This window comes from Lasioglossum baleicum, chromosome 6 (genome assembly GCF_051020765.1).
Source record: "Lasioglossum baleicum chromosome 6, iyLasBale1, whole genome shotgun sequence".
NCBI lineage: Eukaryota > Metazoa > Arthropoda > Insecta > Hymenoptera > Halictidae > Lasioglossum > Lasioglossum baleicum.
In genome coordinates this window covers 18,458,627-18,482,516 of record NC_134934.1, presented here as the reverse complement: position 1 = coordinate 18,482,516, position 23,890 = coordinate 18,458,627, and the positions used below count along the sequence as shown (strand labels likewise).

Genomic DNA, 23,890 nt, shown 5'->3' with positions numbered 1-23,890 from the left:
TTTATCTTGACATATTTCGATGCCTACTATAATTATAATATTTTTCTAATTTCTAATTTTATCAAATTTATTCTTGTCTATATTTGTATACGTATAACTTCTAAATCTTATAAAACTACTAATTGTAAGGACATTTTTATATATAAAGAAAATCTATTGGAAACTATAGAAATACACAAATGCTGCCTGTTTAATTTAAAATGATGTGTCGATCGTTACATGAAATCGTAGCATAATAGGATAAAAATTACGAATTCGCGTAACTATATATATAAATATTTACACACCGATCACCGTTACGCGAATCAAAATTTTACTGAATATACACATATTTATATATATGTATAGTAAATCAACGTAAATCCATTCGATGATTCGATACATGCGAATGTATCCACCTAACTTCAGACTGCTTGCGGCAAGTCTTAAATAGGAGTTACTGAGAGGTACAATTGGATAGAATCCGTCACTGTTTCGATATAAATGGATTTTGGAGAAAGACGTTGAATTGCAAAGAATTTACTTGAGAAGTTTATAGTTTAAAGTTAACATTGTGAAGAAATGGCGGACCCGGAACTTGAAGCGATAAGACAACAACGATTAGCTCAATTGCAACAACAATATAAGGTATTTATATTATCAGATACTGCCGTTTTATAACGACAAAATTCACCACTGCATGTGTCATACTTGCAGAACATAAATTACGAAGTCATTTAAAAAATACAACATGGTATAATAAATGACGATAATCATGTGCATAAAATTGCTAAAATAGCAAACGTATAATTAATTTGCGTTTTTGGAAGTCAGTTTTGACCATCTTTAATATTTCACAATGGAGAACATATAAGAATTGAATTATTTATATTTATCACTATTGTATTCGATATACGCAGGGTGGAAATGTTGACAACAAAGCAGCAATGGAGGAGAAAAGGCAAGAGATGGAAGAAATGAGGAATTCAATCCTTATTCAAGTGTTAGATCAATCAGCCAGGGCAAGACGTAAGAATGTCAATGTATTTAAACCTTAGTAAATAGATATAGCGGAATATTGTGAAATTTTCAAAACTTTCGCATACATGTATAATCATCTAACATAGTTTTTCTTTAGTTAATACATTATGTCTTGGGAAGCCAGAAAAAGGAAAAATGGTAGAAGATATGATATTAACTATGGCACAACAAGGTCAACTGCCTGGTAAACTAGGAGAGCGAGAACTTATTAAACTACTTGAAAGTGTAAATCAACAAACTCAACGAAGAACTGTTGTCAAGGTTAGTTAACATTATGTTTCTATGCATTAGTATTTTCGAATAGGACAGACCGCTAATGATGTAATTAAATTTTAGTTTGACAGGCGAAGAGCTGCGCTAGATTCTGATGATGATGATTTATAGTACTTTTAAGTAATATATATATATATGCCTTGCTAAGCAACATTACATTTCATTTTATTCTCACTCAAGAATTGAAGTTATAACACACAGATATACGCTTAATTAGTTGTATGTTCTTATTTTTATGGTATATTGAAATAAAAAAAGATAAAGAAAATTGATTTGAACAATTAGATTGATTTGAACAGCTACGTTTGATGTTTGGATATGTTTATAAACTCAACATTTTGAACAACTTTTTCCTATACATATAAAGCATGCATTCGCAAACTTTCTGAGATATTCGCACAAAATTGCCGGTACTAGCTCATTGAAGTTCTGTGGCCACTGTCTACACGTCAGTATCGGTGCTCGGTACCAACTGCTTTTCTTCTGTTTATAAACAAGCCTTGTTGCTTATACGAGGGACACATACGAGTTACAAAATATACCTAATATATATTTTTTTTTGAGTTTTAATATACTTCGATTTGTATATTATTAAAACCTCGTTCATAGTATTACCATTTTCTTTATTAAATATACGTAAATACACATTTAAAACGCATAATATTTTTCTTTAAAAAACCTTTATGCTTTGAATCAAGCATTCAAAATGTTTAAATAACGATTTACATGTGATTGCACGAAACATTTCATTCACTACGTTCATATAAAACAAAAATGTACAATGTAGTTTCTTAAAATTCAATGTGACAAACTCCAATTCAATTAGTTCAATTCACATTCTTTTGGAATTCTTTAATATATGATATATCTGTTTTATTTAAAATTATAATACGAGACAAGTTCTTTAAGAAAGCTCGTTTAATTGTATTGTCTTATGAACATTCTACTTATTTAAGATTTTTTTTATCCCTTATCCGGCGATGTATAGATATTCTTTATTTTTTTCACATAACTATACCGATATTTCGAAAGTAAAGACAAATTTTTATAACAAATACTTTTTGGTAATATGATATCGAAGAGACTAAAAAGTATAACGTGTAATAGATCACAAACAGTAATAATAAATATAGAGTAGCGCTAAATATACTTAAATAACAAAAGAAAAATTATTGTTTAACGTTTAAGTTGAAGAGTTATTTAGTTTGTAATATTGTTGATATTGATCGCCGGACGAGGATTAATTATTATTACACTATCTAATTCATACAATTTTTTCACTGCATTACTTACTACAATGACCATAAATAACGAACATAATCATACCGACATACACAAAATGTTATGATTTCAATAATTCGATTTTAACATTGGAAAATTCATCACATATTAAAATCAGAGATCATAAAATATTAAATAAAAACAAATACATCTTCACATCACTGAGACTCACAAAATTATTTAATAAAAATAATAGTAGCTCAAATCATTTTAGTCTTTCTTCATATGATTTGCCCCTGATTGTTCTGTAAAATCATTTAATGTTAAAGAAGAATGTAATATAAACATATAATTAATACTTAAACATAAGTTATATTTACCTTCTTCTTCGTCGTTCGCATCTAAAATATCTGGGCAACAAATTCCATAACATATCAATGATAAAAAGCCAGCTGGTAAACCAAATACAACCATTGTCAAGATGGGATTTCCCATCCACATTGCAGCAAGAGTTGTTCTTAATTCGAACCATGATCTGTAAATATGTATTAGCCAACTGTTTCCACCATATCGCTGCAAATTTATATCTTGATTTCAATTTGTTCTTATTTGAAGAAATCAATTAAGTTTACAAAAATATGCCAAGGTAATGTTTTATTTACCGGAGCGCTTTCATTACGAATTTGCTCTAGGAACAACTCTATCACATGAGGCGTTAATTTTTCTGTTTCATCCTCTGGAATGTGATGATGATTTGTCGTAGTGTTAATAACAATTAAACTTGGTAAAGGAAGAATCATCATAGCTATACTATTGACTAGTTCAGGACTAGCTATCCAACCAAACTGAAAATGACTAGTCAAAGAGGGAATCGTGATTAAAGCTTGATCAAGGTAAATAACATGTAAATCAGCAGTTTCCAACCTGGGAAGCGCCAAAATTTTGAATAACAAATTAATTTTCATATTATAATATCTATAATAATCTATATCTACTAATAGTGTCTTTAATATTATATCTACTTAGAAAACAAAAGATAGGGAGGCATAGTAGCATAAAGGTTGGAAACCGCTGATGTAAATTATATTAGCATAACTTACTCGTGATATTTTTCTCGTTTACTTTTAATTACAGACTCCACCATATCTTTAAATCGTATCATGTGCGGCGGTATTTTCTCTAACTGATTCTCTTCCACAACTGCTAAAACCAAATTTTTATTTGTTAAAAAGAGTTGATTTATATTTCCTCTTGTCACTTTTGGAAATGTAGGAAAACGTTCTGCGTTTATCCACTTGTATAACGTCTCGTTCAACTTTTCTATATCACTTATAGTATGACCTGAGGAAAAACGTGTATGCCAACATTAATTCCTACAGCTGGACATACAAATACGATGACAATATTTGGTGTTTTCATTAAATTTACCAGTAAAATTGTAATGATAATTTTCTTTATAAACAAATAATGCTGGAACACTTTCTACTGGAGCATGTTTGTTAACAACACCTGGATGAGACTGATAGAAAAACGCATGTGGCTGGAACACATCTGCAGTCTTGTAGTAATATTCCTGTATATTTTTACTTTTTGTTACTCTCGATGATCCTGTCGGTATCATTGTAATTAAAATTAGATTGCAGCCTTACCCATAATGGTCCAACTTTCTCGCCAACATACAAAAAGTACAAGCCACGTTCCTTTTTAATTGTGTCAAAACTTTGAGTTTTTGTTATCTCTTGAACTGGTGGACCACTCACTCTTAACGCAAACTTTACTATCTCCTCTCTTGTCCTGTCTCCATGGTATACAAACTCGTGCTCTCCTTTTAAACTATACACGAACAAATCATATTCTTGTAAACATTTACTCTTATAAAATACATGGTGATTTTGTTTCTTACAATAGAATGGTTGGAAATCCTTTGACTTTAAAAGCGTGTGCTACACTTCTAAATCGAGTGCAATCGATGCGCCCTACACGTATCGATGTTGCATGTAAGTGTTGCGCTACATGGGCCCAAATTGGTTCTACTCTTTTACAATGCGCACACCATGGTGCGTACATCTAAAAACAAAGAGAATATTAACATTGTACATAATATAATTTCATTCTTGGATTTAATATATTTAATTCGTGATATGTTCATACCATTACTAGCCATTGTCCATCTTTATGGATATCCAAGAATCTGAAAAAGAAAGTTAATAAATACATACATGTGTAAAAATATAATAAACATATACTTATACGTTGAATAATAGTGTTATATGGTATAATTATGAGTATTTCACACCTGTCACTTAATTCAAGTACACGTGATGCCGTTATATGTGTGAGAATTCCTGAAAAAGCTACATTACATTTTAATAGTGGACGTTGTATCTTTCATGTGATATACAAAATAAAAAATATTATATATAAAGTAACTAATGCCACAACTAAGTAACGAGTGAAATAGATCATTGTTTTTCGTTAATGATAATCAAATAAACGAAGAGAAAATATACATATATTTAAAGGTACATTCACTTTCTCACAATAAAATATATTTATGAAAAGACATGCTACGCTTCAAATACTTTTCTCGAAACAAAAATAAACTCCATCCCTCTGACTTCAAAGACGAAATCAAATTAAAAGTGTTCTGTGACATTAGTAAATTATCGATCGATAGTGGTTAAGGTTATGAAATAATATAACGGATTACGAACGTATATTTTGCAAAATAATGTGCAAGCTATATTAGCTCGAACAAATAATTAGCGTTGACCAGTATACTTACCGTAAACAGTTGCGATCAGCACGAATTTCGTTAATGTTACCATCGCAGCAAAAAGGTTGTTAAATGGACGAAGCCTTTTTCCGTTTTAATCTAGAATATATTACACATAATTTAGTTCGCACACGATTACAACAGTTATCATTTTTATCTGTCAAATTTCCACGCACACGACAAATTCCAGTACATTTCTACCATGTTTTCATTCCACAACGCCACACGGTCTTCATACCGGCTTCTACTGAACTCAACTAAACTGCTGCTGATGCTGAGTTCTGCTGGTTCTGCGCTTTACACACAATAACTGCGTGCATATGTAAAACCACCGCACAAAGAGGGGATTCAAAAATTGCAGAAATTGCAAATTCAAAGTGATTTCTGACAGGTGCATATTTTTAATCGACTTATCAAACAGAAGCTACGAAAGGCTCTTACAGAAACGAATAAAGTCATTGGCAACAACAAATGTGCATATAAGTTTTATAAATTATAATTTTGCGCGATTAATTTGCTCAGTTCATGTTCCGAGTTATATACGTGCCAACTGATACATTTCAATGGTAATCTTCGGTGCAGAACTAACTGGTGAGTTGAATATATTAATAAAAAATTTACAAAGATTAGGACTTTGTCTATTGCATGAATTGTATTTGGCATTCGGACAAGTTTGAACAAAATTACACGCTTCTTCTGTTTCATTCATGTAATTGTTACATGCATTTACAAATTTTCCGACTCGAGCGTATCCTCCGTTTCTACATCGGACTCAACCTCATCCGAATCCTGAAAAGGATATCCGTAAAGTAGACGCCACCATGTTTGATTCGTAGGAAAATCATGGAATCTTTACCGATATTTTTAATCGTAAATATACTAACCCATTCACATGAGATCTTAATCGGTAATTGTGCTATCGCTGAGCAACATTAAAAGAAAAATATAGAACGTGTGTATGATGTTAAAGATAATCATAACGAAGAGGATGTACGCGTAGCATAAAAATAGAAAAGGATAAAAAATTATGGTGACGGCAATGGTAGCCAATCTTGTCAGTATACTGCCCATTTTTATCTCCTTTTCGCGATATTCACTTTTTATAATTATACGAAACCGCAGACGAAGTTCTAGTCTGTGAATTTAGGAGTAAATCGGTAAATCTTTAAGCTCGCCATATTTTTTATTTTTGACGCCGATTAAACTCTACACATTCCGAAGCTGCAGACGGCATTATTAACACGACAGAAAGTTAAATGAACCATTTTTGAAAAAAAATAATCAAGTTGAATATTAAAAATTTTTCACGAATTTATAAACATTTTTCATTTTCGTGGATCCCGCTGTAGTCTTATCCTAAATGTTTTATCTTTTGGAGAAAAAAATTGCGTACCTCTTCTCCTGTTTCATAGTATTCGACATATAGCGCAGAGACATCAATTAATTGAAACAAAATTAAATAACAAAGTGTAAGCGATGTATTAAGTAAAACGATTAGAAAAGTGGAATATAAATACATTAAATATAGAAAAGGCAGTATAATTACCCTAGTTAGAAACTTATATATTCCTTTAAAAAAATGTGCCATTGTTTCGATAAGGCACAAATAATTTACGTATATATGGAATCGATAATTATTTATCTCACTTCATACCATATATATACATATTGTATATATATATATATATACATATATAATCTGTATGTTTGTTTTCAAGACGAAGAAACACAATTTCGTTCAAATAATATATTTATAAAGACAATGCGTCTCACAATTAAGCCTCGTATTATTATAAAAATTACAAAACTCAGAGTAGCTTGATGCTACTTATTACAGTATTGTTTGCAAAGAATACATTTAGATGAAATAATGAAGCCTAATCTATTACGCGGATAATCTACTTTATCTTACTACAAAATATTCTTTACATATAAATAATACACTATTCCGCAAGATTAAACGATCATCAAATTACAACCCAAAAATTGTTTATCATTATCTGCCCCCGTTTTGAAGTGTTTTATTATACTTGAAAAGTGTGCCATCGATATTTGAGCAGGTAAAAATTAGAATAAACAATTTTCCATTTAAATCTCCTTAAAATAATATTAAGATAAAAAAGAGCAACCCTTTAACTTTGCGGAGTAGCGTATATTTCTCAAAGAAGCTGCTTTAAGAAAGATTTTTCTTTCTTCTAGGCAATGGAACAGGCACTTCATTTTCAATAGTAAAAGTCGCGTTGCTCATCACTGAGCTGTCGCTTCCTGGACGTATGTCCTTCACATCGTTGTCCGTGTCATTTTCGATCAAATCTTCGCTTTCAATTAATTTAATCGAACCTTCGTCGTTGTTCCCGCCAACGTCACCCCCTTCAACTACATACGTTCGGACGCTTTCGGAAGAATTCGAGGAATCGTTGCTAAAGTAACTAGCTTTCAAAAATTCCTTTGGTTTCATTTTCTTTTCCTCGGTTGGAACAGTAAAAGAAGTCTCCATATTTTTCGTTGTACCGCGAGCTTTATTCCTTTGATAATTCGCGGTACTGTCGGAAAAAGTCTTTAAGACTTCATGTTCGTACATCTCGTTACTCTTTAATGTTTTCGCGCTTTGAGATCTATTATCTTTCCAGTCTCTAGATTTTCTTATCGGCTTTGATTCCACGACCTTCCTCGTCGGTTTTGTACTACTGGTCGTACTAGATTCAAAATACGAGTTCGAACAGTCGTCGCCGCTCAAATAAGCAAACGATTTCTTTTTCTCCGTTTCCGTTTTTCTTCTTTCCACGTTCTCGTTTTGAATCGTAAAAATCTCGCCTTTGCTCGCAAAGGGAACATTCTTTCCGCATTCTATATCGCCGGAGGATCTGGACGTGTTCAATAAAATTCTGTCGATCTTTTCTATAATGTTGTACAAACGATTAGCGCTTCGGCTCTTCATAGTTTCCTCGGTTTCGTTCAACCGCATCAGTTTCAATTTTGCGTCGGTGTATTTTGTATTTTTATCGAGAGACTCATCGGTGTTGAATCTACCGCTTTTACCGGATTGCGAGTTCTTTTCTTTCAAAACGTTCTCCGGTGTTTGTATCCTGCTGCTTGACCGTGACCTCTCCGTAGCCGTCGCAGGAGTGTTCAGAACTCTTATAGACATTTCGCCGACGTTTGTTCTCGTTCTACTATCTTCCAGCAGCCTTAAGCCTACGTCCTCCCCGTTCATTTCCCTGTTGAATTTCAAAATTTTTACCGAAGCTGGACTACCGAATGTTGAGAAGGCTAACATGTGGTCGTACGGATGATAGTCCACGCAAGTCACCGCGCGTAAATTTCGATCGAAACTATACTTCGCTAGGAGACTTCCGGTTTCCAAATTCCAAACGTTCAATGTGGAGTCTTCGCCACCGCAGAAGATTAGACCGCCGCATGGAGATATACACGCTACTGATTGTATCCTACAACAAATATTCCAATAAAAATAATGTTTATTATAAGAATTCTGACATCGAATGCTTAACACTTTACAGATAACGATTTTTTTTTAATTGATGGCATGATTGGCAACATTCGTTCTGAAAGAGATAAATGCTGAATCTGTATCTATAGATGTTTTCATATTATAAGAAACAAATCGTCGTCTGGAATAAATAAACAGGCGCAGCGAAGAGCGCGAAGTTTAAGCGGGAATACCTTCGATTGCTTATTCCGTTGTATTTTTGCAATACAACGCCAGTCGCCAGATCCAACATCCGCAATCCACTGTTCCGCGAATGGACAAGCAGCCTGGACTCCAAGGGATGCAAAAGGATGGTGTTAATGATCACGCCATTGATTTCTTTGACTTTTATCTTGCGCGATATGTGCCACTCTTTGCGGGTCGACTTGTTGCGACTTTTCTTCGCTGTCCACAAAATGATTATCCCAACGCTGTCCGCAGATAATAGATTGCTGTTCTGTTGGAAGCACATGGCATTTATGAATCCTTCGTGGCCCTCCAACTCTTGACTAAGATCTCGGCTTTTCGATCTTTTGTCACGCATCCAGATACGAACGGTACGATCGTAGCATCCGGTTGCCACGATCGCAGCACTTTCGGGGTCAAATTTGCCACAGTAGACGTACGAAGGGTGCGGCATCATCTGTTACATTAATTTCATTTATTTGCTTTTTAATCTCGCAGCGCAGCTGCTTCTGTGAAAATTTGTCATAAAAAATATGCAACAGAAACTTTCTTTACGAAAAATCCTTACTTCCGCATGCTGCATGATTTGATTCTGCACGTCCCAAATACGAGCGGTTTGATCCGACGAGACGGAAAGTAGATAATTGTCATTCTCGGACCAATGTAACGAGTAAACGAAATTCTTGTGTCCGGAGAACCGCACGTGTATTTTTTTCGTCTCGATCTAATGACAGTAAATGAACCTCTAATATTTTTAACAAACGACGCGAATAAATATACAGAGATGTTATCGTATGAAAATCGCAAGAAAATGCTGTAATTTTAACCCGGGTACGAGCATATTTTACCTCGTAAGCGATCACAGAATAATTGTGTTCTTCGGAATGACAGCAAGCTAAATATTTGCCATTGTTGCTGAAAGCGACAAAGAAGCATCCGTTTTCACTGATCTCAGTTTCAAAGGTAATCTCGTTCGGTATTTTGCAAGACTGTGCGGATAATCGCGACCACTTTGGCAAATCCATAGAACTTGAGGTATGGCTCGGAACCTTTTGTGCCTCGATACGTGTGTCGGATAACGATAGTTCATTTAATGATAGTTGCTGATAGAGAACCGGTTCCAATTTAGGCGGATCGATCGACATTATCGTGACGAATAAACTGCTAGGATATTTTTCTCTGACGCTTGATTTCCACCATGTGTACACCTAATAAATTAATTAAAGACTTATTTTTAATTTATATGAGAATTACTCATGTTATTAACATAGATATGTATATATTTTGTATGTACTAGTTTTACATGCAATAAAAAGATCTTCAAATTCATTGCAGAACACGCAGTCGCATCCAAAATCACTTACTTCGCATGTATAAAATCTTTCGATCTTTCTCGTGGTCTTGCGACATTTGTATAATTGTAATCTAACTTTTCGATTAATATGAACGACATTGTTTCTTCCAACAGGTTTCAGGAATGCCCAAGCAATCTTATACCAACAAGCTTCGTGACCTACATGCAACATTTGTAAAATCATTTCAAAATGAGTTTGCATATTACAACACGGGATGTTTAAGAAACAATCGATCAAACTTTCGGAACGTATTGGGGACGAAATAGCTCCCAAAATGGTCAATTTTTCTTAAACGTTTTACAGTCTTTCCTCTACGGGTATTGTTACTTTTTTATAGTAACTATGCGAGGGAAGACTGTAAGTACTATGTGGGCAATATCGCAACACTTGCCAAATTTATCATAATTGAAGCTGGCTTCGGCGAAGCCTAAGAGATCGATGATTTCAAATAAGATCACGACTTGATCGTTATCGGTTTTCAGCAGCGAATCGAAATCATGCTCGAAGACGATTTCTTCTTCCCACACGGGCACAATAGACCTGTTTTCTTTGAAATCAAATTTACTGGTGACTATTGGCTGCAAAAAAGTACTGGACCCATTTTTTAAATATTTCCCAGTCTCGGCGTTCACAATGTGAACTTTCACCATTGGATGCTTCGTCAAGTAATCAATCTCTAGCATATCCGCTCTATGGATCATAACGGAAATGCACTTTACGCCATGTTTCTTTCCCTTCTTTTTCTTCGAGTCCTCCTTGGCTACATCAGGACGCGGACTAGTCAGAGAAGAGCTAGAAACATTTTTCGACATTTTCCTTTTCGCATTTTCGCTTTTCGATCCACGACGATTTCCTGATGTTCTAGATCCCGCTTCTAAATCATCGTCCTCGGTCGTAGATACTAAAGCTTGACTAGAATAATCCTGACTATCAATCGAATGCTTTTTATTCATACCTCTGTTCCGTTTATTCGTGGAACGTCGATGTTTCATCAATGTTTCCTCGGGTGATTGATAATTCGACCGTACGGTCACATCTTCCAAGGTCTGCGATACGATCGAATTATCAGATCTATCATGATCGATGTCATCCGAATCTCCCATTTCATCGTTATTTTGCAAACGACTTTTTCTAGGTGCTTCGAAACGTTCGAAATTCGAGTTCTCCGACTCGTCCAAGTTTTCGATAGTGATAGCAGCCGCCTCTGGTATTTCTCTATCATCGGAATTTTCGTCCGTGTACCCCTTCATCTCGATTTTCATATTCTCCCGGTCGTTGTAATCGGTCTCGATTCTGAGTATTTCCTCGTCGTCCGAGACGAACGCCGCATTGTCGTACGTCGAGAACGATTTTTGGTTTGCGTCTTTCAGGGATCGAGTCAACGGAAGCTTAGTTTCGGTGGACATCGCCCAGGAACCGCCCCTCGCTTCCGGTAACCGAATCACGGAAGTGTCTTTCGACCATCGTTTGCGTGGCGGCTTTTTCGAATGATCTATCTGATGTTGCAGCGTCCCCCATTTCCCTTTACTACGCGATCTCCCTTCGGTGGAAGAAAATTGATCGCTGTTTTTCCTGAACGATTTTCGTTCCCTTCTCTCAATCTCTTTTACCGTCGAAGACCCGTCAAACTCCTCTATCGTGTTTATCGTGTTAACGGTCTCTATGTCGTCGTGTACCTTTTCGACACTCTGACTTTTAACCTGACGAAATTTCTGACGTCCGTTCCTCCTATCGCGAAAAGTGTTTGTTTTCGAAAACATTCTGGAACCCTCGGGTTTCTCAGAATGTTTAGTTCGATCCGGATGTTCGCCAGACTTCTCCGACTTATATTCTCGGTGAACATCGACGACCACGTTCATCGATTTCGATGCGAGCTCCTCTAAATCTGTAGAACCTGCGTTGTCGAATCTATACGTCTGGTTAGGATCGAATATTTTCACAGGTCTCTCTGTATTCCTTGAAATAATCGTTTTGTCCGTGGAAACGGAATCCTCGGATAAAATATCGACATTGTCATTTTTGGAATTCGATTTATTATTACTGATTACATACGAACTCGCTTCGTCTTCGCGTCGTCTAGTTTTTCTTCTCGCCAATGTATTTTGGAATGTTAATTCCATAGTTTCGCTATTTGAATGAAAAGCTTGAGCTTTATTCATTATGATTAGAAGTAGAATTCCTTTCCTTATTGCGATGTTGTAAAGTACATTATTATCTTTCTTTCTTGGAGAACATTACAGAAGAAATATTGGAAAGGGAATCATATATGGTTCGGTGATCATCATATTTGCTGAAAAGCGTGCTTGTAAATAATACATGTGCTTGTGCGAAAAAGAACTCGGTGAAGCAAACAGAACGTATTTAAGAAGACATTAATGTCTCGTACGGTGATGAAATAATATCTATATATGTGATAATATGAAGGCTTTTACATTTTTGTTTTCGTTTATGTCTTACGCAGAATCATTCATTATTCCATCCAGTCTTCCCAATTGTATTTACTTTTAAGCTCGATTTCTCAGAGGTTATGTGACTCTTCAAACGTATTTAAATATATAAGCATTCTTGGGATTAGCCCTCTTATATCACGTACTGATAAAATTGATCCATCACTCAAAACTATTTCATTAGTTTGTAAAAGATACGTTTGCATGTCGTATTATTTGAATCATACGGCTTGTCACGTTTTTACAGTTTTTATATTATTGCGACTGATTCTCAAATGTCATTGTTTTAATAAAATTCACGGTTTTATACTTTAGGTACGATCTGTCACACTTCTATTTACATACATACAAAGCAAATCAAATTCGATCGCGTAAACCGTTTTAGAACAGAGAGTTTATGTTCGATAACTAAATAACAGACGGCAGGTGTTAATATTTGTCGGAAGGTATTATACGCTGGTATTGGCTGGTATACGCTGGTATACGCTCAAGAGTTCAATTTATATATACTGCTGCATATGAGGGTGTGCATCGATCGATGTATTAAAATTTTTGGTCAATTTTTAGCCAGTTATATCATCGCTTGTATTTTTAATCTAAAAGTGTAATTACTCGTTACAACGTTACAATAATTAATATAAAAAATTAAGTAGATTTTATTGGTTTATTTGCAATATGATAATTAGAATGCGGATTTTTATGCAAAATAAAAATTTTCTTCATCAGATATAAGACACTGAAACCATATAAAAATTTTTTTCTATTTTGAATAATTTTAATAAATTGAAAATAAGATATCGACGTTCTTAAATTGCCTTAACATTTTTACAGTTTTAAATTACATGCACCCGTTTTTGTCATAAATGCATAAAATCCGCAGTCTACTGATAATAGTGTCGCAAATCAGATAACTGAAGAAATTATACAAGTTAAAATCTTTAATTAGCTACTCCGTTTGTTAGGTGATTGTCATTTAATTCTTCATTATCTTTTTCTGTTTGCCTCGCTGTTTCCTAATAAGATGTAATTAATCTTTTAATTTAGGCAACACTTATGGTAACAATGTACACTGGTTTTAACTGTATATACTTACTGCTTCTATAGCATTTTCATATTCCTGTTCACAAATTTGTATTATTGCGTCATTAGTATCTGGAATTGGATGTTTTGAATCAAATTTTTCATCAGTTTTTGTACTTCCTGTAGAATAATCAATTTCGACATTTGTATTTCGAAGAGATTTCATTTTTAATCTCAACTCTCTATTCTTAGCTTCTATCACTTTCTCCCTGCGCGTTTCTCTATCAAGTAGCTGTTCATTTCAATAATATAAGTACATATCTTTTTGGTATGTGTATTTTTAATCTTTTACTTAACACCAATTAAACTTACTGTAGTGAACAATAGCTTATCATTTTTTTGATTTGTTGTCAGCGCTTCTGATAATTCTAGCAGAAATGTTGTTCCATTTTTATTGGCGACTGCAGCCAATTGTCCTTGTTCATGAGGTCGTATGCATGTTAAAACTTCATCGCAGACCTAATGTTTATCGTGTTTAGAACATGCACAATATCAATGTTCAATAATGAACAAAATAGCATACCTTTATGCTAAGAATAGGAGAATCTTGTTGAAATAGTAAATCCCACACATCCAAAGTTCCATCCATTTTTATTAAAAAAAACACTGAAAATCTTGTTACACTCCATGTTCCTCCCATCAAAAAATTTCTATGTCCACTAAAAAATATAATTCGAATAGATTTATAACATTTATTATTCGTTAAACTAATTATATGTTTCAAATTAAAAAGCATGTTTACGGTGTCCAAGTAATACAAGATTCTTTACAGTCCTCTGACCATATCCTGGTTGTCCAATCGCCAATAGTAATAAAATTTTTTACAAACGTTGGATTCCTTTCTAATCCAATAACAGGCCCATATTGTGCCTTGAATCTAGTCGCAATCTTTTCACTCGGAGTTTTACCTTTCCGATTTCCCGAAATTACAACACCTAATTACAAAAGCACATAAATATTTAAGAATAAAAAAATGAATGAAATAGCAAAAAAACCCTTTATCTACCATTTTCCAGTCCACACATAAATCGTGTACCCATAGATGGTTCAAATTGTAATGCAGAAATTCCAATCGCATTATCGACATTTTGATCTTCTGGTTTACATAAATCTATTACTAATGTTTCTGTTGATTTTTGCAACTTTCTAGTATCCCACCACATTATCTAAAATTTATATATTTGTTTTCCCATATACACATATCTGTACTTTGATTTTATCATCGCTTTACCTGACCATCTTTCGAAGCGCTGAAGAATTCTGTACCAGTTTTAGAATTGATCCACAAAACTTTATTACATACATCTCTATGACTAGATTCTATCGAACTTATTTCAACTGGTTCAGGTCCTTTTCTAATATCCCAACAAGCTACTTGACCAGTCGTCAAGCCACTTACTAGTATGTTACAATCCTTGGGATTGTACTCCAATGTTAAAATTGGACAGAATGGTTTCAGTGTCATACATGGGGTATTTGGATTTTCTATAAACTTATTATTCAATTTTCTACACTGATTTGTTTCAAATAATTCCGGTTTAACTTACCCACATCCCAAATGTAAGACGCTGGGTTATCGTTAGCTCTTTTCCCAAAATCAGTATTACAGTAACTAGCTGCAAAATAATTTCCTTGATCCGGAGACCAGGACAGGTGTGTTATTTGTCTTTTCATTGGTAAAACGTCTCTGTATACATTAACTGTGCGTGAATAAGCTCTTTGCGTTAATGAAACAGGTTCCATGTAACTGAAGTACTGTTCATAAATGTTACAAGTGTTGTTTTGTAGTATACAATGTTCCATTGGCTAAAAATACTTTGTATTACTGTTAGTGTTAATATTATTGATGCAGACAAAACATGAAATAGAAAAGTAAAACTACAGGCAACAATTGGAGCATAGTATGAATGTACAATTCATCTTTCTCTATTTTACGCTTGTAGCGAACTACTTGTTCTGTATCTTTCACATTTAAATCTTTTGGCCAGCCACCTTCCGTATGACACATACTACTGTCTTTGAACGTTGCTGTGTTTGTATTCACCTGGAGATATTAATAACAAATTAGTTAATTTATTTATATAAATTATTATATTACTATTCTCGATTACTTCGTGAGCAGAGTATGTTTTTCCACATTGGGTTCCATGAGTTGCTGGGTCTACTTGAACATAGTTGTTTGTATATCCTGCATGCGGTTTAATATCTACCAATACATTTTCATTATCTGAAAAGCTACATTGTCCACCAAATTGCACTCGCTTTTTTGTATATGTGTACTGTAAATTCATGTTCTTTGTATACTTAAATTTAAATACTGATTGTTATATGACATATAAAACAACTTTTTAAAATAAATTTTATATTTGTGTATATTTTTAAAGAAATGATTTAGTCTTCTCGATCATGAATTAGTTAATATAGTGTTTATTCTACTTTATTACATTAAAACCATTCACAATGTTATAGAATACAAATAGTAGTACTATCAGTATCTCTTAGTTGCTATGGTAACATACATATATAAGTATATAATTTTTGATAGCGTAATATCTTTAGTTCCATAAAGTGTGTGTTTAAGTTTCTTTTAATCAGTTCTTACTAAAACTGGAATTTTTGGATTTAAACCTTGATGGAGAATATACATCATTTTATATATCTTTATATGTTCTGGATTTACGGGATCAAAAGACGTTGTAACATTGGGAAGTACTTCTTTCAAGAGAATATTAACTAAGTCTCTAAAATATTTGATTTGTTGTAGTTGTTGTATCATTTTAAAGAATGATAATAACCAATTCTTGTTTGCATATGGTACACATTGTACTCTTTGGATTTCTAAAACAAATATATAAAGTAGAGTAGTACAAATATTACTAAAAACGAAGAATGGAAACATACCTTTAAAATATCTCGAGCCGAACTCTAAATTCCATATTCCATTTGACATAGATTCTACTATATTATGATTATCAAGTAACATTGTTTGTACATGCGATTTCCAGATTTGTAAATTATCATATTTCTTTGCATCGTATTGTTTCCACATAAGATTTAGTTTGGCATATATGGTTCTCAGATTAGTCAAAGTAGACATTTCTTTGTCTTGAAGAAAAAAATTTGAAAATTCAGATATAAATTTACTTAGCAACACTACATCATCAGACTGCTCTACTGATTCGTTTTGCATAATATTATCCTGCAATGTATGTGTAATTAATTTTTGTACAGTATTTTGTTAATATACCATAAACGCGTTGCTTACCAATTTATTGAATTCTATCAAAAATATATTGCACATTTTTTGTCGTTTCCTATTGTTAGATGAGTTGTCTGAAAATCCACTGCTTAGATATGCATGATAAGCTTTCAGCGGTTTAACTATATCACCAGGAATATTAAATTCTCTTATACCATCAACAACATCCATGGTTATAAAATTTTGTTTGTAGGTAACTTGTGAAGTTACGCTACCATGTACCGGACAGTTTCCATCGTTCATATTAGGTATACTACTATAAGAGGGGGATGATATTTTTTCTATTAAACTCTTCAATTCAATGGTGGATGTTGCACCAGATTTTCTATCAAGTTTAACGTATTCATTCTATATAGAAAAATTGTAATAATCAATAAACAGTCATTATTTAATAGATTTAGAAAATAGAGTTTATTTTAATATATATATATATAATTTATCTTCGACAACAATTAATCTTCAAAAGTTAAAATTTTTTAAATTAATTTATATTTATAAATTCTGAAATTATACATGTATGTGCATTTATATATTTGGTGTAGATAAATTTAAATATCCCGTAAAAAATATAAAAACAATATGCATACATAATATGTAAATAATATATTACCTGTGCTATGGAGCAACTAGATTTAAAATTATTTTCCAATTTATAAGTAATATTCTTATGTTTCTTACTTTCCGTTATATTCTTAATGCTTCGTTTATTTATAGCAATAAAATTTTTATCTCTGGTGGCTTTTGTTGATTTTGTTACAGGTGGTTTTGTATCGTTCTTAGTATTTTCAGTAGTTTTATTCGTATTTCTTGATTCTATAAATGGTAATTTATTATTGTTGCTAATACCTAGGGTGTTGTACTTTCGTTATTTTTTTACTTTTTAATAAAAATGCTATTTTTCGATTATGTAATTACCAGGTGCATAAGGGTTATAAATTTCTGACACACTAGATTGTTTGAAATATTTCTTTCCTTTGATTACATTGGAAGATAACTTTTCTCGTAATTGTTGTGTTTGTAGCAATGTTCTACTTATGTTTGTAGCAATTTCTTCAACTTCGGTTTTAAACTTTCAAGAAAAAGATACTAATTAACATGGTTTTATTATGAATCATACAAAACAAATTATGAGTTGCCTTACTTTGATGCAAGTACAAGAGTTTCCACTGTTTTCCTGTTTTGTGACAGTTGTTTTGCACCATGGTTTTAAAGAAAACATTGCTTCCTCACAATCTGATTTTAATATATTCTTTACTTTATCTGTGAATGCCAATGTTTGGTGCAAGAATTTATTCAATGCTAAAACATTCAATGTTTGCTCCATGTTTGCAATGAAATCTTGCTGTTTCTAGCAAACAAAAAGAAATAAAGAGTAAGATCAACGAAAACAAAAGATTAATAATAAATAGATATACAGAGTAATAATGCAGAAAGTAAATCATGTGTCAATCAAAGTATTAACTGTACTTATTATGTAGATCATATAATAATAATATATTTATAAAAAAATTCAATGATTTCCTTTGATATATGTGCTAAATTTGTTTTACATACAACCATTATCAAATAAACTTTGTATTACAGTCCATTGGAATTCTTTTTATTGGAATTAAAATAAATACGATTCTATAGAATAATATATATATATATATTATTCTAAAAATATATGTGTATCTATAGATGATAAACGTATACATATATATATACAATAATATATGTATAATAAACACTCAAGTATCAGTTTCTGTTCATACTACATGACATCCCCATACCCAAATATTTCTTTTTATATGTACTTGCTCAGTCAAACATAGAAAAACATTGAAATAATGTTTACTTTGTATATATCATGGGTTGTATAAATGCTATATATAAAATTGCGATTTCAATCAATTTTAACAAAACGATGTTTTCAAATTCCTGCTTTATAACAACAAACACAATAATTTCTACTATTAGTGTGTTTATGTTATATGCACGCACGTGTTATAATTATGAGTATAATATAGTAATTCTATGTATATTAAGTATATAAAATCAATAAATTTAGGTATATCAAAACAACCTATACAAAAAAGTTTGAGTAACAAACGTTCACAAATAATACGAGTGGCACAAGTTTCGGCTCCTAAAATATGTTCATATGTTTGGGCATATATGTATATATGTAATTATCATATCAGAAATTTATGTAAAATACATTTTATATCTAACATATCTAAAATAATCTATTTTTTTCTTCAATTATGTGCAATATTTCACATTAGAGAGTTATATGGAGCATGTATTGCATTCAAATTATGCTAATCGTATTGTGTAAATAATTGTAAAACAATAAAAATTGCAAATGTTTTTTTCGGTTTATATCAAATAAAATTGATATTTTTATATCAAAATAACAAACATTTGCACATTCAATTTTGGGTAACTCGCCCAAATATAAAATATGAACGAACACTGTGAGAAATGCAATTAAATCCTTAACAATTAATTGTACACATTGAAAAATCGATTACAAACATAAATTTCAAATTAATGAAATGAAGACGAATGATTAAGAAGTTTCCTATAAATATTAACTCTTCGTGAACAAATATTGTCAACTAACATCAGGTTTTCCTATATAAAATAGAAAATTGTTGCTATGAAAGAGGTAAAATAAACGTATGTTGAACTGTGTAGCACCAAAAAGTCTTGAAGTAAGAGGAATTTTCGTTATTCCTTATGAAATAGTTGACAGGCTACTATTTATTCCTATTTCATAGCAGCTTACCCCCATAGCGACAACTCACAACTTTATACGTTAAAATATCTGATGCAACTTCACTGATGGTATTTGTTTTCAAAGACGTTAATATCTATTGAGTAGAACTACGAAATTTATTATGCAAATAGCGTGGAAAAATTATTTGATTTACTTCTTAATGATGTAATTTTTACAATTCATCTTTCCTTGGCACGTCGTCATCTTCATCTTCTTCTAGAATCTGTAACAATAAATATTTTCGTTTTTTAGATTAAATACTATAAACTTAATTTATCATTGACAACGAAAGGGTATTTATACGAACTTCTTGCGGAGCTTGACTATAAGCACCATTGGTCTCGAGGAATTTGGAAAATCCTTCAAGTGTTCTCTCACCATTATATGTTACAGCCTAAAAACATTTGTTTGGCTTGTAAATACTTGCTGTATAATAATTAAAAATTGCATTTAATTTAAATATAGAATGCTTACTTCATTTGTTTCCTTCTTATAAAGAATAATTGTGGGATAGCCAAGAACTTCTACATTCTCCAATTCATTTGCAGTAGCGTCCACTTTCGCTACAACAATATCTTCGCTGTCCTTATATTTCTCTCCAAGCTAAAAATATATAAAGATATATTTGTAAATTTCTAATCGCAAATTTTCTAATATGTAAACAAAGGATAATATGTAACATAACGTACTGCTTCATAAATGGGAGCTAATTCCTTGCAATGTCCACACCATGGAGCATAAAATTCAACTAAAACATTCTTACTAGTATCGAAAGCAACTTCTTGGAAGTTAGTGCCAACAAGAACTTTCACAGGGTGTTTATCCCAATCTTCAGGCAAGTCTTGTGTAAGTACGTGTTTCTTTAATTTGCCTTCAAGGAATGCAGTTACAAATTCTTCAACATTTTCAGCGGTTATATCTGATTTCTCAGGTTTATACTTATTGATGAACTTTTGAAGTTCAATGATGCGCATGGCAGGTATGTCGCTCTTCTCAATGCCCAAATATTCCAAAATACGCGAATGATCAGCCTCGTCGGTATCAATAGTAACAAACAAGACCTGTAAGTAATTACGACGATGTGTTATCATAATGAAATCGGAATATTATTATTTATAGACAGTTTATACACACCTTTCCACGGAACGTTTTTGCCAATTTTTTCATACTTTCAACATATTTATCATAGTGACCGGCTTCTTTACTAAGGCATAGGAGAAGATGGTATTTAATAGAACCACGGAATATTTTTGTTGCAGTAGATTGATTAAACTCAACAACTAATGGCAGTGAATGTACAGAAACAAACTCCTGGAGTGCTTCAACAGTGAGCTCACCAGTGAACTCGTCTTTGCCATCGTCAAACTAAAACAAACAATAAAATAAATAAAATATATTGTTGTTAATGTGTGTGTACAGGTTACTTATAAAAAAAAAAATAAATACCTTCTTAAATAAAACGACTTTACCATACTCAGCATTATATTCTTTAAGAACTTCCTCATTGCTAGCTGTACCAAATGCATAATCGCCATTAGCATTAGCAACATTCATGAGATTCTTTGCTTCTTCCGATTCTAGATCCTGTTAACACAGTAAATTACAATAAACATCAACCTTTAACACTCGCATAGCCATCAATAAAATTGTTACGCGAGCAGCTATCGGTGGCTCCTTTTAAACCCAGACGTTAATAATTATAAAAAAACGTAGATAGCGAAACTGTGATTTCTGGGTCTAAAAATACCTGCCGACGGCTGTCCGAGTGTTCATAAATCATTATTAGCAGTGTGCGAGAATCTGAAAAATAATTGGAAATACATTCAAGAATTCCAAATATTCTTGCACACCTCTAATCAGTATCTTTCGTACAACTGATATAATTAATACCTTAAAGAATCCAATGACCGCGACATTATTTCCTTCAAGGAATGCTTTAGCTTCATCAACTGTAGTTAAATCTTTAGCAGGTGGACCAATCTTCCTTGTTACCCACTCTACGATATCGTCTGCATTACGGGTACCAGTATATTCAATAGAAAACTTTCTGCGAATGAATGTAAGAGTAGGGTATCCCCTAACATTATGCTGTTCAGCTAATTCTGTTTCCACTGTTGCATCAATTTTGGCTAACTTTACAGGGGAATTGTTTTCCTGTAATTTCTTTGCTGCTTTCGCATATTCTGGAGCCAAGTCTTTGCAATGTCCACACCATGGAGCGTCTATATATTACAGAAAATAAAAAGTTATTTAACCATAAATTTTTAATTAGGAATAGTTCAATGTTTTTCAGTCATGAGAAATATGCGGAACAGTTTCAATTATAACTATAAAAATAATTAATGCAAGCGTTATTTACTCTTAAAAGCTTAACAATTATCGTAACAAATATTTACCGACATAGCAAGTTACACGAAATTTTTGCAAATTTAGAGACCGAAAAATTATATTATAAAATAGTGCATAGTATGTTCCACTTATTCATACTTAAACACGAAATTAAGGTATTATTAACAAGTGGCATTAATCTTAGAAACCGGCTTCTATTTAAATGATGACGTGGACGGACCGAGCATCTGGATCAACTCCAATCAAACTGTAGATTTTGCATGCAAAAATGACAAACAGACACGGGAATATCCTAAACGTAGTTCGAAGAAATTCAATAATAAAGACATTGTAATGCGTTACTTACAAAATTCGAGAAGCAAATAATCGTATTTTGAGAGAGCCTCATCGATATTATCTTTTGTCAGCACTAAAACGGCATCTTCGGTTTCGATTTTCGCAAAAGAAACGGTGATGGAAGAAATTAATAAAAATATTAACGTATAAAACTTCATTTTGCAATGAGAGATCACGTATTTGTTCACTGTGGTATACTACCGTATACGCACGACAAAACTTGATAATATCGTGCCGAAGAAAACCGTAAAACTGCCGTTACAAGTTACGAAGTTGAAGACACCCAACACCGTATGTTCAAGTATGTTGAGAAACACGAACAAAGTGATCAAGTACAATGCTGTACAAGAACTATACAGTTGGTAGATCGTGGCTAATGCGTGGCATCATATTCATCGTGGAAACCGCTGATTGGCCAATACGCACTCATGAATTTGGTAGGATGTCACTTCGAGATTACATGATTACATACCTATAACAAGAATCAGAATATTATTTATTTTCCCATGATAATCTCATTTTCTCGCTCTGAAAGAAAGATACATACATTTCACATCTTTTGGAAACTGAAATTCAACCTTGCCACATTTTCTGGTCAAAATTCTATATAAATTATTGGTACAACGCCTGCAAGTAATAAAAGGGAAAGAATCTAACATATATAACAGTATTTATTTCATACATGCATATCTGTATAATGTGCAAATGAAATATATGTAGGTTATAAACTGTCTTTTATTTTAAAGAAATAAAAGTACGTAAAACGTAACCGAGGCTCATGTAAAGCTAATAAAAGGTTTATTATTTCTTTTACATAGTTTTCTTACACATGTTTTTATTATCCTTTCCTTTCATGTTTATATATACTGTATAATGTAAATATTATACTATTTATATATTTTTAAATTTCATCTATAACTTGAAAATGTACTGTAAATGTCCCAGACAGCACAGTCTGACCGAGCCTACCGCCGGACCCAGCTAGCCGAGCCCCAGCCCGACAGGTTACGGGCTGGGGCTCGGCTAGCTGGGTCCGGCGGTAGGCTCGGGCAGACTGTGCTGTCTGGGTACATAATATGTATATTTATTTACATACAAAATTTGTCTCGTATATTATTTATACATATGTAAAATGTTCAAATGCACAGATATACATATATATATGTGGCATTTTATTTGGTAAAAAATTTTAAGTCATAATTTCCGTGCGTGCCGTACAGTGCCGTATCATATGTATTTATTTACCACGCGGCAACACTTTGTACATTTCAAACTGAAATTAATATATATATATATATATATATATGTAGTTAATGTCCTCTATATATGCAAAGTAA

General features: G+C 32.6%; 5 protein-coding genes across 8 annotated transcripts; 1 reads left to right on the top strand and 4 right to left on the bottom strand.

The window, feature by feature from the left end:
- The first annotated feature begins 397 nt into the window (after nt 1–397).
- Pdcd-5 (programmed cell death 5) lies at nt 398–22,090 on the top strand. Its single transcript, XM_076424815.1, has 5 exons — nt 398–627; nt 900–1,008; nt 1,118–1,281; nt 1,357–5,881; nt 7,490–22,090. The coding sequence occupies exons 1-4, from the start codon at nt 562–564 to the stop codon at nt 1,402–1,404; spliced, it is 387 nt and encodes a 128-aa protein (XP_076280930.1). The 5' UTR covers nt 398–561; the 3' UTR covers nt 1,405–5,881; nt 7,490–22,090.
- Nucleotides 1,903–5,619, bottom strand: Tmx3 (Thioredoxin-related transmembrane protein 3). Of its 3 annotated transcripts, none has more exons than XM_076424774.1 (11): nt 5,467–5,619; nt 5,300–5,389; nt 4,811–4,868; nt 4,666–4,705; nt 4,418–4,581; nt 4,164–4,347; nt 3,943–4,087; nt 3,615–3,855; nt 3,177–3,369; nt 2,895–3,087; nt 1,903–2,819 (listed from the first exon to the last, which is right to left on the bottom strand). In XM_076424774.1, the coding sequence occupies exons 2-11, from the start codon at nt 5,340–5,342 to the stop codon at nt 2,785–2,787; spliced, it is 1,296 nt and encodes a 431-aa protein (XP_076280889.1). In that variant the 5' UTR covers nt 5,343–5,389; nt 5,467–5,619; the 3' UTR covers nt 1,903–2,784. The 3 variants fall into 3 exon arrangements, with proteins under 3 accessions (XP_076280889.1, XP_076280890.1, XP_076280891.1); XM_076424775.1 differs by having other exon boundaries at nt 4,811–4,859; XM_076424776.1 differs by lacking the exon at nt 4,811–4,868 and having other exon boundaries at nt 5,467–5,533.
- On the bottom strand, nt 7,023–16,152 carry LOC143209283 (uncharacterized). The gene is made up of 16 exons (XM_076424698.1): nt 15,957–16,152; nt 15,728–15,889; nt 15,393–15,651; nt 15,077–15,330; nt 14,852–15,011; nt 14,588–14,780; nt 14,369–14,504; nt 14,158–14,304; nt 13,859–14,077; nt 13,716–13,778; nt 10,710–12,537; nt 10,328–10,476; nt 9,812–10,171; nt 9,532–9,687; nt 8,972–9,420; nt 7,023–8,736 (listed from the first exon to the last, which is right to left on the bottom strand). Exons 1-16 carry the CDS (start codon nt 16,134–16,136, stop codon nt 7,464–7,466), a joined length of 5,988 nt encoding a protein of 1,995 aa, XP_076280813.1. The 5' UTR covers nt 16,137–16,152; the 3' UTR covers nt 7,023–7,463.
- Nucleotides 16,429–18,428, bottom strand: LOC143209303 (uncharacterized). Its single transcript, XM_076424756.1, is given in 4 exon segments — nt 16,429–17,044; nt 17,111–17,452; nt 17,715–18,173; nt 18,246–18,428. Coding segments are annotated over 4 exon segments (1,596 nt in total). The 3' UTR covers nt 16,429–16,432.
- On the bottom strand, nt 17,789–22,924 carry Pdi (protein disulfide isomerase). Of its 2 annotated transcripts, none has more exons than XM_076424772.1 (9): nt 22,564–22,924; nt 21,759–22,090; nt 21,315–21,452; nt 21,003–21,233; nt 20,558–20,929; nt 20,343–20,471; nt 20,176–20,262; nt 20,023–20,091; nt 17,789–17,917 (listed from the first exon to the last, which is right to left on the bottom strand). In XM_076424772.1, exons 1-8 carry the CDS (start codon nt 22,709–22,711, stop codon nt 20,041–20,043), a joined length of 1,488 nt encoding a protein of 495 aa, XP_076280887.1. In that variant the 5' UTR covers nt 22,712–22,924; the 3' UTR covers nt 17,789–17,917; nt 20,023–20,040. The 2 variants fall into 2 exon arrangements, with proteins under 2 accessions (XP_076280887.1, XP_076280886.1); XM_076424771.1 differs by lacking the exon at nt 17,789–17,917 and adding an exon at nt 18,311–18,452.
- Between the last annotated feature and the right edge of the window lie 966 nt (nt 22,925–23,890).

Bases quoted from the DNA above. Each gene is read 5' to 3' on its own strand.
- Pdcd-5 (XM_076424815.1), top strand. From the start codon at position 562: ATGGCGGACCCGGAACTTGAAGCGATAAGACAACAACGATTAGCTCAA. The intron at 628-899 runs GTATTTATATTA...CGATATACGCAG, and splicing joins AATTGCAACAACAATATAAG to GGTGGAAATGTTGACAACAA. The intron at 1,009-1,117 runs GTAAGAATGTCA...GTTTTTCTTTAG, and splicing joins TCAATCAGCCAGGGCAAGAC to TTAATACATTATGTCTTGGG.
- Tmx3 (XM_076424774.1), bottom strand. From the start codon at position 5,342: ATGGTAACATTAACGAAATTCGTGCTGATCGCAACTGTTTACG. The intron at 4,869-5,299 runs GTAAGTATACTG...AATGTAATGTAG, and splicing joins GCTGATCGCAACTGTTTACG to CTTTTTCAGGAATTCTCACA. The intron at 4,706-4,810 runs GTGTGAAATACT...TTTCTTTTTCAG, and splicing joins GTACTTGAATTAAGTGACAG to ATTCTTGGATATCCATAAAG.
- LOC143209283 (XM_076424698.1), bottom strand. From the start codon at position 16,136: ATGAATTTACAGTACACATATACAAAAAAGCGAGTGCAATTTGGTGGA. The intron at 15,652-15,727 runs GTAGTTTTACTT...AAGTATTTTTAG, and splicing joins CTATGCTCCAATTGTTGCCT to CCAATGGAACATTGTATACT. The intron at 10,172-10,327 runs GTAAGTGATTTT...TTAATTTATTAG, and splicing joins AAAGATTTTATACATGCGAA to GTGTACACATGGTGGAAATC.
- Pdi (XM_076424772.1), bottom strand. From the start codon at position 22,711: ATGAAGTTTTATACGTTAATATTTTTATTAATTTCTTCCATCACCGTT. The intron at 22,091-22,563 runs GTAAGTAACGCA...TGTAATATATAG, and splicing joins TTATTTGCTTCTCGAATTTT to ACGCTCCATGGTGTGGACAT. The intron at 20,930-21,002 runs GTGTGTATAAAC...AATTACTTACAG, and splicing joins CAAAAACGTTCCGTGGAAAG to GTCTTGTTTGTTACTATTGA.